Source organism: Heliconius melpomene, chromosome 21, assembly GCF_056956725.1.
Source record: "Heliconius melpomene rosina isolate 202511_hmr_F chromosome 21, ASM5695672v1, whole genome shotgun sequence".
In the NCBI taxonomy this organism is placed as follows: Eukaryota; Metazoa; Arthropoda; class Insecta; order Lepidoptera; family Nymphalidae; genus Heliconius; species Heliconius melpomene.
Window position 1 is genome coordinate 7,143,294 of NC_140409.1, and position 16,071 is coordinate 7,159,364.

General features: G+C 30.8%; 2 protein-coding genes across 5 annotated transcripts in view; both read left to right on the plus strand.

Moving 5' to 3' along the window:
- The window catches only part of Ets65A (DNA-binding protein D-ETS-3), a 65,046-nt gene that overhangs the window by 13,148 nt on the left and 35,827 nt on the right, over positions 1–16,071 (plus strand). The gene's annotated exons all lie outside the window — the stretch shown is intronic.
- On the plus strand, positions 1,496–8,016 carry LOC146527085 (dynein regulatory complex subunit 11-like). Its single transcript, XM_085206308.1, has one exon. It carries the CDS (start codon positions 5,182–5,184, stop codon positions 7,879–7,881), a length of 2,700 nt encoding a protein of 899 aa, XP_085062434.1. The 5' UTR covers positions 1,496–5,181; the 3' UTR covers positions 7,882–8,016.

The window sequence follows — 16,071 nt, forward strand, 5'->3', positions numbered from 1 at the left end:
AGCTTCACGCTCTATCCCGCAGTCAGCAGGGTAGGTAGAAGGTAGCTAGAGCTAAGACACTTCGTTCTCCATTTTCCGCCGACTTCTGGAGGCATATGGAGTAGCGGAACACAACGCCGCGCCTTGTCTCAATACCAGAGCGAAATAAAACTTAAATTTAAATAAATATTTCATTTTCTCGAGTCGCCTTTACAGTCACACACTTGTGCCCCTACGCCACGACTGGCCTCAACCTAGTATAACTTGCTATAATTGTACTAACTACTATATACCATATATATAATTTATGTACAACAACGATGAATACAGTACAGTTTAAATTAAAAACAGGTTGCGAACATTTAGAGCATCCGCTATTCTGATTCGCATCTATGGGACATGAATTCCGTTTGCTTAAAGTTTTTTTTTAGATTATCGTTTAAGCTATGAAAAATGAAAGATGTCCCCCTATAATTTGCTTTGAACAAATATGTGAAAGAATTTTTCTTCACTATGGTAACAAGTTGTGTTCTGCCATTTAACACTCAATGCCTCAAGCGACCAAAAGTGGGGAACGAGTGTTTTATCACTAGATTACTTCTGTCTACCCTACTACATGCGTTACACAGATGAAAAAAATTATAACTTCTTCGTTTCTTTAGATATTACGAACATATGAAAATAGTTGTTGCTTTTTAAAACAATAATATTTTTCACAGTGCGTTTTTTTTTGTTTAAATTTGTTATCATGGCTTTTAATTAAAGCGATTTACGTTCCATATAAAAATGTATCCATCCATTTCTAGATATTTGTATATATTCATATATATACCTATGTATAAATTTACAGATATCAAAATTCCATATCGTTATTACAATAATTACAATTAATATATAGAAGAAAGAATTTAAAAGCATTAAAATATTAAATTACGCAAAACAAATTGCCACAATTACAGACTGAGGAGACCAACGGCGCATAAGTTCAAAGGAATGGGTAGACAATTAAAAGTTTAAGTGAGCTTCGTCAAAGGGACGCTTATCGCGCTCGACAGTGCACTAAGATTATGTTATGCAGTTAAATCTTTATAAGTTATATTTTAAAGATTTAACTGCATAATGTAAACGCTATAGGTTGTCGGTTCGATTACCACTCGAGGACATTAATTATTTTCATTTCTTCGCTCTGTTAAGGCAAGGCGTAGCATTGAATTCTCTACTCAGTGGGGAGTAGAGTATCTTAACACTAGGCTCTCTCTGCTTACCCTGCTAAAGCCTTATCCCGCGTATTAATATTATATATTTGATTAATAATAATAATAACGATATAAATTATAGCTTTAAGTGGGTATATGTAGGCTCAATTTGCCGATATCTTGTAATATTACTTGCATTAGGTACACCCTTATGGATTAGTTGTTATTAGTGTTCTGTAATTTGCATATCGGTACTTCCGCGAATACATGAATTCTGATTTGTTCTACGTACACATTTCAATAATATAAATATTCAGTAGCCATACTTTGTTGGAAGAGTAAAAATAGGTTTTTATTTAAATGTTTAGGTTTACTTTAAGTAGTGACGAAATTAAACAAAAAACTTTAAAGGATTTATTAAATAAGTGAATTAAAATAATAAGGATTTTACCTTCAAAAGTCGTAGCCAAATCGTAGCAAATTGTTTTAATAAAAAGAGAAAATCTCTTGAAATATAAGTATAGAATGTTTTACAATTTGTAAATTTTATTATTGTAGTCAATAGCCTATTTGGTTTTTGGCCAACTGCGTGACACAAATAAGGGTAATGTATTTATCATTCTAAGTATGTATGTTTGTTTGATCCTGTCAATAGAGAAATGCTTATTTATGATTAAGGTTTAACCAGAGTAGATACAAATATTGGAAATTAGTATTATAATACATGCTCTCTTGAATCTCTCTAAACATACTGTAATTTAATGTATTTTACGTGTTAATACCTGGGAAACATATTTGTTTCCGAAATGAAAAAACAAATATAAATTATACTGAAAAATTAAATAATATAATATAAAAAGTACTAGTCACTATACAGTCAACGTTAATATCAGTAAATAATATTACCGACAAGTAGGTACGATAGGTCCGTAACTAAACAGCGGCACGCGCCGTCACACGTTTCCCGATAATTAAGAGCTCTACATAATGGAGTGCATTCAATAGGCACTCAGTATCGAAGGTACTTTTTGAAACAAATTGGTTCAAAAAAATTTTCTGGGAATAGATTAACTATTATTTATCAAAAAAATTCTCAACGAATTAAGAAATTTGCAACAATTTTTACGCATATTTTTAATATTTTTTCTATTAAATGAACTTAGTGTGTGATTATAGCAACCATTCCAGTAAGTGTATATATAAAGTTTTTTTGTAAATAGGCGTAATGTATTAATATCTACTCTAAAATCTATTTTTTAAGCGCAGCGTTGAGTTCCGCCACTCAACAATGCCTCAAAAAATCATCGGTAAAAAGAACCGGAGTGTCTTAACACTAAGTTCCTGCCTACCTTGCTATAACCAGCCCTTACTAACCCTTACATGTTAAAAACACAGTTACAACACAGATAACAATCGTGTGTAAATACAAAATGAAGTACGATATAAGGGGTCTAATGTATAGTGATACCACCGTGCGTATCGAATGTACGCGCGTGTCCAGAAAGCTCTCAAATTTGCGGTGACAAGCGTAGATTATAGTGATTTTTTTTCTCATAGCGGTACAAAAGACCGCACTTCATCGTTTTAGGGTTGATTTAATTCAGTAATTGTTGCTCTTTTGATTTGATTTTTATCTGCGTTTACTGTTTGTATTTTTAATTTTAAATAAAATTGATACTTTTTCAGTTAATACAATTATACCATTATGTATGTTTTATATTAATTTATATTTTAAAATTTAAAATTTTCCTCTTGAATAATAAAAGTATTTAGTATTAAAGAAGCTAATAACTATAAAAACAATTTGTATTACATACGTAGCACATGGGAATATAGTATAGGTAATGTATATTCATATTTATAATATATTAAATTAGTATTGCAAAATATTAAACTAGCTACAAAATATATAAGTTATAAATATAGTAGTATACTACAATCACATCAAATTTAAGTAGTCAGTTTTAGTCGATCGTACCAGTCAGAGTACATTGTCAGTCAATCATGCTGTCCGTACGTTCCGCTGCTCCAGGCCACTAACTGGATGGGTGGGACCGTGACCAATTTGTCACGAGCCTTGATTAACCGCGCTGAGGATAATGATGATCATTCGTGGGAGAAAATTTGAACATATTATTAAAATGTATTATTTCTTCAACCAGATTGTTAATAATATTTTTGTTGAATTATAGTTTTTTTTAATTTTTTTTAATAATATAATTTGTTCTATTTTCTATTTTTTATTTCTTATGAGTATTTTCTAACACTGCTAGCTTCTAAATTTTCAGAAACTTACTAGTTTCTGAAAATTAAGCCTTCCTAATAAAATAACATTTTAATTTAATACTAAAACATGTATATCCAACAGTTTTTAATATATATTTGGCACCTGCTTTAAAATAAGGCATGATTAATCCAAAAAAAATATTAATATTAATGCATTCGGCATACATTAAAAAATTAACTTATAAATGAATTGCAACAAACAAATATTATAAACAATTTTAAACATTATAAACAGTTCAACAATCCAAAAGATATCAAGTTTACAAACTAATAGCATTGATCCTTTAACCCTCCCCAAGCTGACTTTATTGCCCGAGACAGAGTTAACAAAATTAATGGCTAAAATTTCTACACCCGAAATGAATACATTGGAGGGATGGTGAATAAATCAATGCTACGTTGCATTTCCAACGTTTTTGCTAGTTTCTTTTGGTTTGAATCATAAGCTAGGGCAAGTTAGTTTTATGGATTTTTTCTAACATCTTATTCTACAAGAAGTATTAATTATTATTTTTACAATTTAAAAATTCTTAGTTAAATGATTATTTTACATATTAGTATTTAAATAAAAATAATAAATTACATTTTAGATATAAATATAATATTATGAAACAGATTGTCTTTATGATATACTGTTCTATGTATTGTGCTACCACCAATATTTAATTTTCAATTAGACAATACCAATAAATACCAATTTAAATTTAAATTTTATATTGCATTTATTGGAAGGATCCAATCCGATTAAATGTATCGCGGCGGTAATAAATACCTAATAATTATTGAAAAAAACACATCGCAAAATTTTTCAATAAGAAAAAATCTATATTTTTCTTTTTTCAATTCACCGCTGCATCTTATGAAATTGGGGCGAAAGCGGAAAAGTGGCACGCGTCATCCACCGGAAGCAGGAGACGAGCGCGTGCGCCGATTCTAACGTTCAATGGAACGTACGGAGGCGCACTTGAAACATTTTTATTGTAACCAGCGCCGGGAGCTCCCCCACGACTCTAACGATGTAATATAAGGAATAGATTGCTTGGGAGTTAGAATACTTGTATGTGATAAAACATAATGGGTATATAGTACAAATCATTAATTATTAAATAAACCGTTGTGGAGCAGTGGCACAAGGATATGATTGTAACGCGAATGTTGTGGATTCCCCACTCGAAGCAGTGAAAGGCAAAGCGCATCGATGAATTCTGCCACTCAACACGCAAAGCCTCCAGAAATCGGCAGAAAGTGGGGAACGGAATGTCTTAGGTCTTACATTAGGTTCCCTCTGCCTACCCTGCTGTGTGCGGGATACAGCGTGAAGCTGATAAATTTGATTAAAAAAATAAATAAAAATAGCCTATTAAGTAGTATTATATTGTAATATGTCACGTAAAATATATCATATTAAGAAAGTAGATACATTCGGTATTTTTTTAAACTGAGTAGTTATAATGATTATTATTGTGATAAGATTATTTATTGTTATAAGTACATAAATATAGTTCACTATATTTCTTAATATTTTTTCGGTTTAACATTATTCTTTTCTATATCTATGCCAGATAAATAATCCTAAAAAAAGAAGAATAAAATTTGGCAGGAAAATTGACATTCGCACATTTTGTTTTAAATTGTAATGAAGACTCCATAAAATAAAGTAAACACAGTATGAATGTAGAAATATATTCAATATTAACTTGAAACATCTTTTATTAATAAAATGTCAAATCAAAACTACTACGAACTCTGGTTAAAAATTAAACAAGAAATTCAAAAAACTATAGAAGATGACGAAAATCTCCAACAATTGTGTGAGGCATTTGTAGGAATCAAACCTCAAGCAACTGCTGTTGAAATTGTAGCAAAAGTGTATTGTAAATATTGTTACTTATATAATAAGCTATGTGATTGTTATGATCAGATGGAACAAGTACAAAGAAGACCTTTCATACGTAAGCTTATAGATACAATAACTTGTCGACTTCTCGAACTAAAGTCGACCTTGGAAGAGGTAGAAGTCTTTGAATATACTTATACAGAAAATGCATTACAACAAATGCTCATTGTACCCCAAGATATTCAGATTTTATGTCCATTTCATTATTCATTTGAAATGAGACAAAAAGAGATGCAATATATTATTGACGAAATTTTTGCTGGTAATCGTCTTGGTGATCCCACACCAACAGCATCAGAATTAGAACGTCAAGAACAGGAGCAATTAGAAGAACAAGAAAGAATACGTCAGGAGAAAGAGGACGAAATTAAAAGGAAATTGGCTTTAGGCGAAGAAATAGTTGTCTCTGAATCTATACAGTTATCTCCCGAAGAATTGGAGGCTTTAAGATTTGAACAAGAATATTCTGGTCATATATTAAATATACAACGTATGGAACGTTCCAGGTGTACAATTAGAGAAAAAACGCGCGTATTTAACAAGGATGCAGATTTATTTCTTGAATTAGCAGGACTGAAAACAAAACCAGCAAGTGAGCACTTAAGGATAAGAGCAGCTTCATTGATTCAAAATGTATATAGACAATTTATGGAATTAAAACGTTATCGCCTTAAGGAAAATAAGCATAAAGAAAAACTAAATATGATTATCCCATCTTGTTCACCACCATCAGCTAAAGATCTATTAAAAAAAGTTAAAGAAAAACGGCGATATTTTCGTGAAAAGTTTTACGAAAATTGGCTTCAGGAGAATTTAAAAGAAAAAACTCGAGTATTCCGTCTTCGCGAAGGGGACGTCATGGAGGATATATCTGATGAAATAAGGCAGTGGCTGCGAGATTGGTATAATGAAGTGAGGTTATTTGATGAATATCCATGGCCTGAGGAGGGAGGATCAATACTTATTGTAAAAGGTGAAACATTTACAATTGAAGAATATGTAGAATGGCGTACGGAAGAAGAAAAAAGATTAAAAGCAGAAGGTGCGCAAAAATCAAAAGAACAAATAAAGGCAGAAAAAAAAGCAGCACGTGAGGAAGAAAAAAGATTGAAACTTGAAGCAAAAATAAAAGAAGAAAAACGTTTATTAGACTACAAAAAATCACGTCTTAATCCTGACAACGACCCTGGAATTTATATTGCTGTTGGTAGTAATATTGATCCAGTGCGAGAAGCATGGGAAGACTATCAAAATCAGTGGAAAAATATTGACACAAAAGATGGAAATTTAGATGTCATGAAAGGCTATATTTATAATCTAATTACCGAAAATGCATATCAGGATTTACAATTTCAATTACGTCCTATTGTAGATGAAATGATGAGAATAGAATTAAATATGTTAAAAAATTCGTTGAAGATAGATTACCGCGCAGCAGGTATTTTAAAAGTTCCACAAAGCAGAAAGAGAAAGAGACCTAAAAAAATTAAGCCGCCTAAACCAGACAAGGTGTCACCTGAAGCTATGTTTCAAAGTTTAGTAGATGAAGGCATAATAAAAAAATATCCACAAACCACTTTAGATGACTTTTGGGGTGATCAAAATTACTCTGCCGCAGACTGTCGTTCCATTTTATGGACGCCACAGTTTCCTCCTCCGGGCATAGGAGACGTTAGAGAGCAAATTAGATTGCGCTGCCTCTTACCACTTGGTTCATCATGTCCCAATGCTAATCGATCACACGTAATAGTTGGGCCTAAAGGATCAGGAAAAAGAACCTTAATTTACGCAATTGCCACAGAAACAAATTCCATCATAATAGATCTATCTCCAATGAATGTATATAATAAATATCCAGGGCCAAAAAATTTAAAAACTATGTTTTTATACGTCAATAGAATAAGTAGACTAATGCAACCGAGCATAATTTTAGTTAACGACGCCGATAAGATTTTCTGTAAAAAAGTACCCAAAGAGGATAAATACTTCGACCCTAAACGTTTACAGAGGGACTTTTTTAAAGAAATAATAAAACCTATAATTCCAAATGAAGATAAAATTTTAGTTTTAGGGACAGCTTCAGAGCCTTGGTTGGCAAGAAACGCACAGATGTACAAGGCCTTTCCTTCAGCAATTCTTTTGCCTAGATCAGATTACGGAAGCATATCATTTATATTGAATAAAATTTTAATGAGATATCATGGTATCGATCGAGAATTTAATGTTCACTGTGTGGCTCAAGTTTTAAGAGGCTACGGTATCAATTCGATAATGAAAGCAACTAGAGCATTGTTAGATGGAAGACGAATAGCTCAATTGCATAGCAAGCCTTTAAGACCCGAAGAGATTATCGATGCGGTCCTCGAGTGTGAAGGAGTAGTCTACACTGATGAAGCCGAATACGAAATGTACAAGACCTGGTATGAGTCTTACTCACCGTGGGGAAAGAAGTACTTAGATTATATGCAAATCCTTGAGTCACAGCTTAATTACAAGTTAAAAGCTGATAAAAAGAAAAAATAATGTAAAATCGGTCGGAATAAATTTTTGAAACGTCTTTGAAACTCCGACACCTAGCAATATAAGAATATTGTACCCAATGCTATTTTGATCTACTTCTTGCTCAAAAATTTGTATAAGTACACAGATCGATGACTGTACCAGGACGACGAATAAATAATTTTAAGTATTTTGCTGATATTTTCTATTTTTATGATTTTTATCTTACTTATTTTATACTTATTACGCATTTAAAATATGTTTATTAATGTTTATTACATTTATAGATATCTGTAAATTATTTTAATTCGAACTACACAAGTTCTATTTCTATAGGGACATATACCTTGTATTTAACTGACAATATTATTATAGCAGGCTATAAAAACTGTAGCATATGGCAGCTCTACCCATCGGCCAAAATGACATAATGTAAGGAATAAGGATTGAAAAGATATTTAATCTAGTACATCTCGTTAACGTTAGAGGGCATTGTGCTATAGTTAAAACTTATATAAATGAAGGGACTTAGTTCGTAGTTATAGTATAGGTCACTAGGTGGCAGTGTAACAATTTTGATCATAAAAATATTTATATCGACTAGATAAAAATATTTACTTTATTAAATTCTTATAAAGATTTATATTTTACAACTTTTTTGCCTAGTTTAAAATAAATTTATGTTATAAAATTTGAATTCATTAATAAATCTACCACCACCGAAAATTTTAAATATATAAAATACTAAATGTTTTTTCTTATAGTGCGACCCGACTACCTTTGCAGTTCAATGGGGCACGCTTAAAGTTTAAAAAAAAAGTTTTTACGCATATAAATTATTTTAAAATCAAAGTTAACTATTGGTTTTTTTCAATAGTGTAATAATTAGTCTTGTGATATTAATCTTGCTTGTAATCACTGATTCCCAAAATTATGTTAGGCATTCTCAAGCAATTGACTCTATTATTTTTTCTGTAACTACCTAGTAGAGTTATGACATCTCTAAATGCTTCAAAAGAGAGAGAGAGAGAGAGAGACGAGTTTTAGTTCTAGATTAGCAGTTAATATCTAAAGAAACCCCGATGAAATTTTATGACGAATACACGTTAAGCCAAAAATATATATATTTCTCCTGACATGATATTCTCCTCTATATTAAATATTTAAAAAATATGAGCATTGAACATGTTTAATTTTTCACTATTACTTTATTGTTATCCTTGATGAAACTTAAAACACAAATCCATATTTTATATTAATTTATTTATTTCAACATAATAATAGGTACTACAAAAAACCATATTGCTTAAATATAAAAGTGCGAGGTTATAACTAGAGAAAACTCATTCACGAGACCGCAAAGGTAGTTTTAATCACATTATCAGCCAGGATTAGCGGTGGAATACAAAAGGCCCATTGTAGTTACTCGGAAACTTCCTCCCTTTCCCCCTTACGGAAATGGTGGTGGAGAACGGAGACAGCGACATCCGGGTGAAGCCAACAGTAGTAGGTGCAAGAGACTATTGTCCAAGCGACGACCTAATTTTAGGAGTTTCGTATTAACCTTAAGTGATATTGCAAACGTAGTCTTATAGATATTTTTGAGTTATAAATGTTATTTATAATTATTAATTATGGCCGTCGTGGCGCAGTGGCGCAAGAGTGTGACTGTAACGCGATGGTTATGGGTTCTATCACCATTCGATGGTATGAACTATTATTTCTTAATATTTTCATTTCATAGACTCTGCACTACTATGTTGCATGCGGGATACAGCGTGAAGTTGATTTTTACTTATTAATTAAACTCATTGTAAATATCTATGTACATATATTAACAAATTAAAAACCTACGTATTTAGTTATTTAGCTTTAAGTTCGAGTAAATAGTTGATTTTAGTTTTAGTGAAGTAATTAACTGCTTTTTGAAGCACATTTGAAGTAAAGGTAAAGTGATTGACGTACTAATTCATCTTTCCAAAGACAGGTCATATTTAGATATTTAGAGTAGGTATAAATGCATATAAATATTTTCTGAATGTTTTTGCATTTTCATGTTATTTTGTGGACATTGTATAAAATATGTAAAAATTTAATTATATTGTATGTTAAATACATCTAAAATGTTGTAATATTTATTAAATAAATAAAGATTTTTATTATTATTGTACGCAACTACAGGTACTACGAACATCAATCGTAGAGCTGTCGTAGCGTCTGCATGGCGTGGCGTAGGCGGGCATATGCGGACATTCATATTGTATGAAATAAACTACAAATATTAATATTTATAATATTTTTTACGAAATATATATAAATTTTAACGTCTCAGATTTTTTTCTTCATAATACAAATAAAGAAAAAAATCACTAAGTGACGAATTTCTTGCGAATGCTCGTATCTTTTGCTTGCCTTGACTTAGAAGCTTGATTTTTTTTTGTTTTGACAGAGAGACGGGCAACAAAATAGTCGTATAAGGATTCCGTTTTTACCTTTAAAGGTACGGAACCCTAAACACAAAATGCACTTAATGTACTAGAACAAGTATAATTATGTCAATAATATGAATGTACATATACATATATGTAATATATATTTTTATAGTACTTGTCGTAGATGATGTCGTAGCGATGTAGAGCTACATATGCAATTGCCTTTACTTTGAGTTTTCAGCGCTTCTCGTCTCCCCAACAAACTAATTAAAGCGGGCATCTACAAAGTTTTTCAATAAGACCCTCGTTCTATTGTCGGTAGTCTGCCAGCAGCGGAATATTCCACTTTAAATTCGGAGAACTTTCTGTCGTGTCTAATAATATACCTTTTTTTTTGCTATTATTTATTCTATAATAACGTTTCGTATATGTATGTATAAGTAATTATTTATATAAAATGTTATACATATATTGAACTGTGGAAATTGCGTAAAAGATTATAGATATATTTTTGTATGTATTTTACATTTTTACCTATAATATTTTATTTTTAACGGTATTAAAATCGTTAATGTATGCAATTTTTTAAATAAAAACATTACTTTATATTTAATTATTATTTATTCATATTTTAATTTATTCGCAAAGCGCGGTGTAGAGTTCCGCCACTCAACACCTCAAAAATTCGGCAAAAAGTGGGGGTCGGAATGTCTTAACACTGGCTTTCATCTGCCGTCAACGATATTTGCGGGATAGAGCTTGAAGCTGAAAAAAAAAACATTACTTTATGAATTTATATAGTAAAGGCCCAAAGTGATTTGTGCCCTATTTTTGCAATTACATATTTTCCATGTAAATCACGTTTACATTAACAACATATATTACGTTAAAATCATATATTACTTAAATTACGTTAACAATATATATTTAAAAGTATAAAGAAAATAAAAAAATAAGTATAGTATACAATATTTTCGCAATTCAAATCATTTTTCACGTTATGGAATATGGATTTTAAAACACGTTCAGCGCAATTTCCACATTCCTAAAACAATTTTGTGCTACGGCTATGTGTTTTGCTTATTTTTATTACAGCTGGTGAAGACTTCAAAGATTATGTAGACAGAATCGATAACGACCAAACTAGAAATATTGTATCCCGCATGCTAGCATAGTCTAGGCAGAGGGAGGCGAGTGTTAAAACTCTCCGCTCCCCATTTTCACCCGAATTCCGGAGGGATTTCGTGTTGTGTGGCGAAATGCAACGCCGCGCTTTGCGATGAAATGAAAATATTAAATATTTGATTTCCTCAAGTGGGGATCGAACCCACAACCCATTGCCCTTGCACCTCATTGTCTTAGGTACAGTGTTATAAATAATTACATCATAAATAGAAATTTGTTTTTATTCCTTCCTGCCGGCGTAAAAAAAATGTTCATCCTTTTTAGTTCGTAATATTTAAAATTCAATATTAAAGGATAAAATAAAATAACTGGAAGATGTGTCTGTGCTTTCTTAAGCGAATCGAGTTACGTCAATTGAGTTTGCTGTTTCCTTTCAAATTTGTAAATGAAAATATTCAACATACGCCTAAACAACGTTTATAGTATTAAATTTTATTATTATGAGGTACAGTCCATGGATTGTAAGCTAAGCTTTGCATTTGTGTGAGTGACCACCGAAAGGTAGAGAGGTCTTTTTTCACTGGTCATATACATTTTTTAATCTTGTATCAATCACCAAGTTTTTCTTTCTCGTTTAATTAATTTAACAATAAAATAAAATATTAAGATTTAAACACGTAACGTTCCTATCAGTACAAGGTGAAGTTAAGTTAAATAAGAGATGTGCTGCTCTTCAGGCCGGTAGGGAAAAAGCAGTATTAACCGGTTTGAACCAAGCCACGGATGCACGTCGCTTACGTTACGTTGTTACGCGTTTGTGTGAGTGTTCACACAAATGTAAAGCTCGGCTTACACCATACGGATATTTGTCGGCTTATTAGTTAACAAAAACGTATATTATAAATATTTAGATACACATATTGAAAGCATAATTTATGAAATGATATTTTACAATTATTTATTTACAAACACTGCACTTAATTATAAATTTTCAATTAAAATATTTCGAATTCAATTAGAATTTTGTAAACATATAAATTTTAGAAGATGTAAATTCTTCATCCAATCTGATCTGTTAACGTATGAAAACGTAGCTTAATTCAAAACGACGACTTCATCCTCCCTAAGCCCTCCCTCCCGCCACGTTCTAAGCTCATTTCCTGTGCGCCGCCTGCCTGAATTAATTTTAAATTAAGTACGAATAAAGCAACGATCTGTCGAACTACATATAAACGTAAATGTTATGAGCAAATATGACAAGATGGCTGAATGAAATTATATTCTAACACTCTGTACATATGAAATACATATTTATTTCTTTTAGAAAAAACACCTTCACTTGCAAGTTTAAATATTAAATTGTTAGTTATTTAATTGACACAGTAAAGGCTATTACTTTATATTTGAAATACTTTTTTTTTTGGTTCTAGGCATATAATTTAAGGTAGGGTTACGTGGGACAAAAATGCGTGGAGTACGAAAGTTTAAATTATTATTAATACGTTGAGACAAAATAATGTTAATTAGTAAGACAAATAATTTCTTAACCATATAAAATAAGAAAAGTATTGTCCGTCAGTTAACATATATTTTTAGATATTATTAAAATAAAAACAAAGAAAGAACAAAGTATGCGCAGCACTGTAGATAAGTAATCAATTACAAACAAATATATTTTTAGCTATCATCTGAGCCATACAAAAATAGACAATATCATCAGTTAAATGATACCTTTGAAACATTTACATAATTTTAATATTAACAAATCAAATTGTTATTTATTCATACATGTATGACAAATAAAAATATCGAGTTCTAGGCCATGCAGTGTGCATTAGTTGTTCGTGCCATCAGTTTCCACAAAAGCTATATTCAATTCAGCCACTTCAGTAAGTGGATCAGTAGATATATCGTCGGTCCCTACGTATAAAAAAAAAGGCAAAAAATAAGATAAGACGGAATAACGGTTCTTCATGCTCTTAAAAATAAAATAAAACTATAAATTTGTACTATAACTATACTTATAATTTTCATTTCATTCTTTAAGATCAAGATGAACTTTTGTTCCCCTATAGCTCCCGTACTTCTCCCGTAAACTCCCGTTTTTAACATGTACTTTTTGGGACCGACGATATTTTTCGTCGTATACGAGGCAGTGATATTTTTTTATGTGTCTGATTTATATCTAGATTTCTTTTATTACTCATATAGAATAATTTTTTAAATTTATTTATGGACATCAAAAAAATCTGCCCATTCTAATAGATGTTTTCCGAATTTTAAAAAGTGTTTCATGAAAATTTCTCGTAAGTCCAACTTGGAATGCAGGCTTTGGTTCATTTTCTTTAAATAATAATTTGGCGGCATGAAATTTTTCATTTGTGACAATAATATTCTGGACTTTTCCACTGATGATCTTGGGGCATTTTCTATGTATATCCCTTGCAAGTTGTTTTCACGCGACTGCGTGTCGTTAAGGAGAGTAATGTATTTATCGATCTATGTATATATTTATTTCTTAAAAATACACCACAACGATAACCAGTTAAATAAAAATCCTTAACCAGTATGTCAATAATTGCTGTTATGTGTTTTTCGTGATTTTTCATTTTAAGTATTAGCTTAGGATATATAGTAATGTAAATTAATTTTAGCAACAAGCTCTATAGTATTTAGTTAGTTTCATCGTATTATTGTGGGTTCGATTCCCACTCGAGGAAATTAAATATTTAATATTTTAAATTGTTTGCTCTGGTGTTTGTATAAACACAGAAAAAAATAAGATAAAGTACTCCGGATCTTTGAATTTTGAACGCGAATAAAAAAAAACCTGATTTTATCACCTACCTATTTTTTTAATAAAATTTTGGTTTCAGAATTATCTACAGTTCTGTTACCATTTTTTGTATTAAGATATCGGAAATGTTAAAAATTAAGAATAAAATAAAATTATATCAAGTATTTACAAAGAATCCTTTAATGTTTGACAAATAAATATAATTTAAATTTTGGTTACATATTAACTAAATGTAGTGGCGTAGCAAGATGTGGACGAAGCACGTTCTTATTCGCGGTCTCAAACTATGCAGGAGTCTCTGGAGGCACGGTGTAATAAAAAAACCTTTTTGGAGGATATTAACAAAGTATAAAATAGAAAAAAATCGTTCATGCGTTTTTTCAGGTGTAAATAATTCCACGCTGCCTTGTATCAATTTATTAAGTAGATACTTTTAACGTTAAATATAAAATTGGAATATGATTACACGGAACATAACAACATTATAAGTAATCAGCTGTTGATATCTACATATATAAATATATACACAATTTATTTATTTGTATTTACGTCCTTTTATGTCGACCTTTTCTGGAAGCGGCAACACAACGGAAGTGTGCGGCGCGGCAACGTCGCTACTGCATCGATCATGCCGGCACTCACACATACAAACTGGTGGATGTGTCACACACACACAGAGACTCCTTTGAACCTTGGAGAGCTCTATATTAAACCTTTTTGTAACGACTGAAGCTTTATTAGATTTTTTTAACTACTTCTTTTCTTGTCTTCGGTTATGTTTTACTGAAAAATTGACAATGTAATTTTAAATATATCATTAATATTATATTAAAAAAAAAGAAAACCTTTTTTTCTCTCTTGAAGCCTATTGTTTTTATGCAATAAAGGCGTTTTTCAAAAATTATTACCTAATAATTTATATTCATCATTCATTCATTCAATTTTCTTTACAAAGAACTAGAATAGTGTAAATTCTATATAGGTATAATAGAAAGACAGAAACTAAAATAAACGATCAGAGATGGATTTTTATTAAAATGATTTTCTTTGTTATAGTTAATAATAAATGTTTTTTTCAGTCTGTTGACTATTTTCTTAATGTCGTAGATATTCTTTAGAAAACTCTTAGTAAAATCTTTACTAGTGAAAGTAAGTACATCGTACATGAATATTATCTATGTCACTATTCGTTCAGCATTGAACTACGCGATTATTTATTAAATAAATTAAATTGCGTTCGTATTTTTTATGTATATTAGAGCATTTATAGCCTTATATTTCTATCAAAAATCTTAAAAAATCAAGCATAGTTCGTTTTTAAAAAATATCAATAATTTATGTTGTTTTGGAGATATATTTTTAACTGTGGGTGATCTTTACAAGATAAATATATGCCGTCGCTGACTTTTTTTATAGATCTTATACAACTCCGCAATACCTACTTTCTTTTGATCGATTACATAGATTTTACTTTTAATTTTGTTTTAATTTTAAGTCTTTCGTGCTAATACTGACGTTATTTTTGTTTAAAAAACATTTACTTATCTTTTTAACATCAAATGTATGGCCGTATACGTGACTTGTAGGTATTAGTAGGTAGTTTTCTTCACTTCGATTCCCGATTATTTTACTTTTATTTATGTATTAGTTATTATATCAAAAGGAACATTAACTCATATATTTAATACGTAGGCAGAGGGAACATTGAACACTCTGTTCCCGACTTTCCGCCGAATTTTTAAAGCATTGCGGCGAAACTCAAAGCCGGGCTTTTGTTTTAGTGCCAGAGCGAAGAATTGAAAATATTAATAAATAATAATTCAATTCCTCGAGTGGGGATCGAACCCACCACCATCGGGT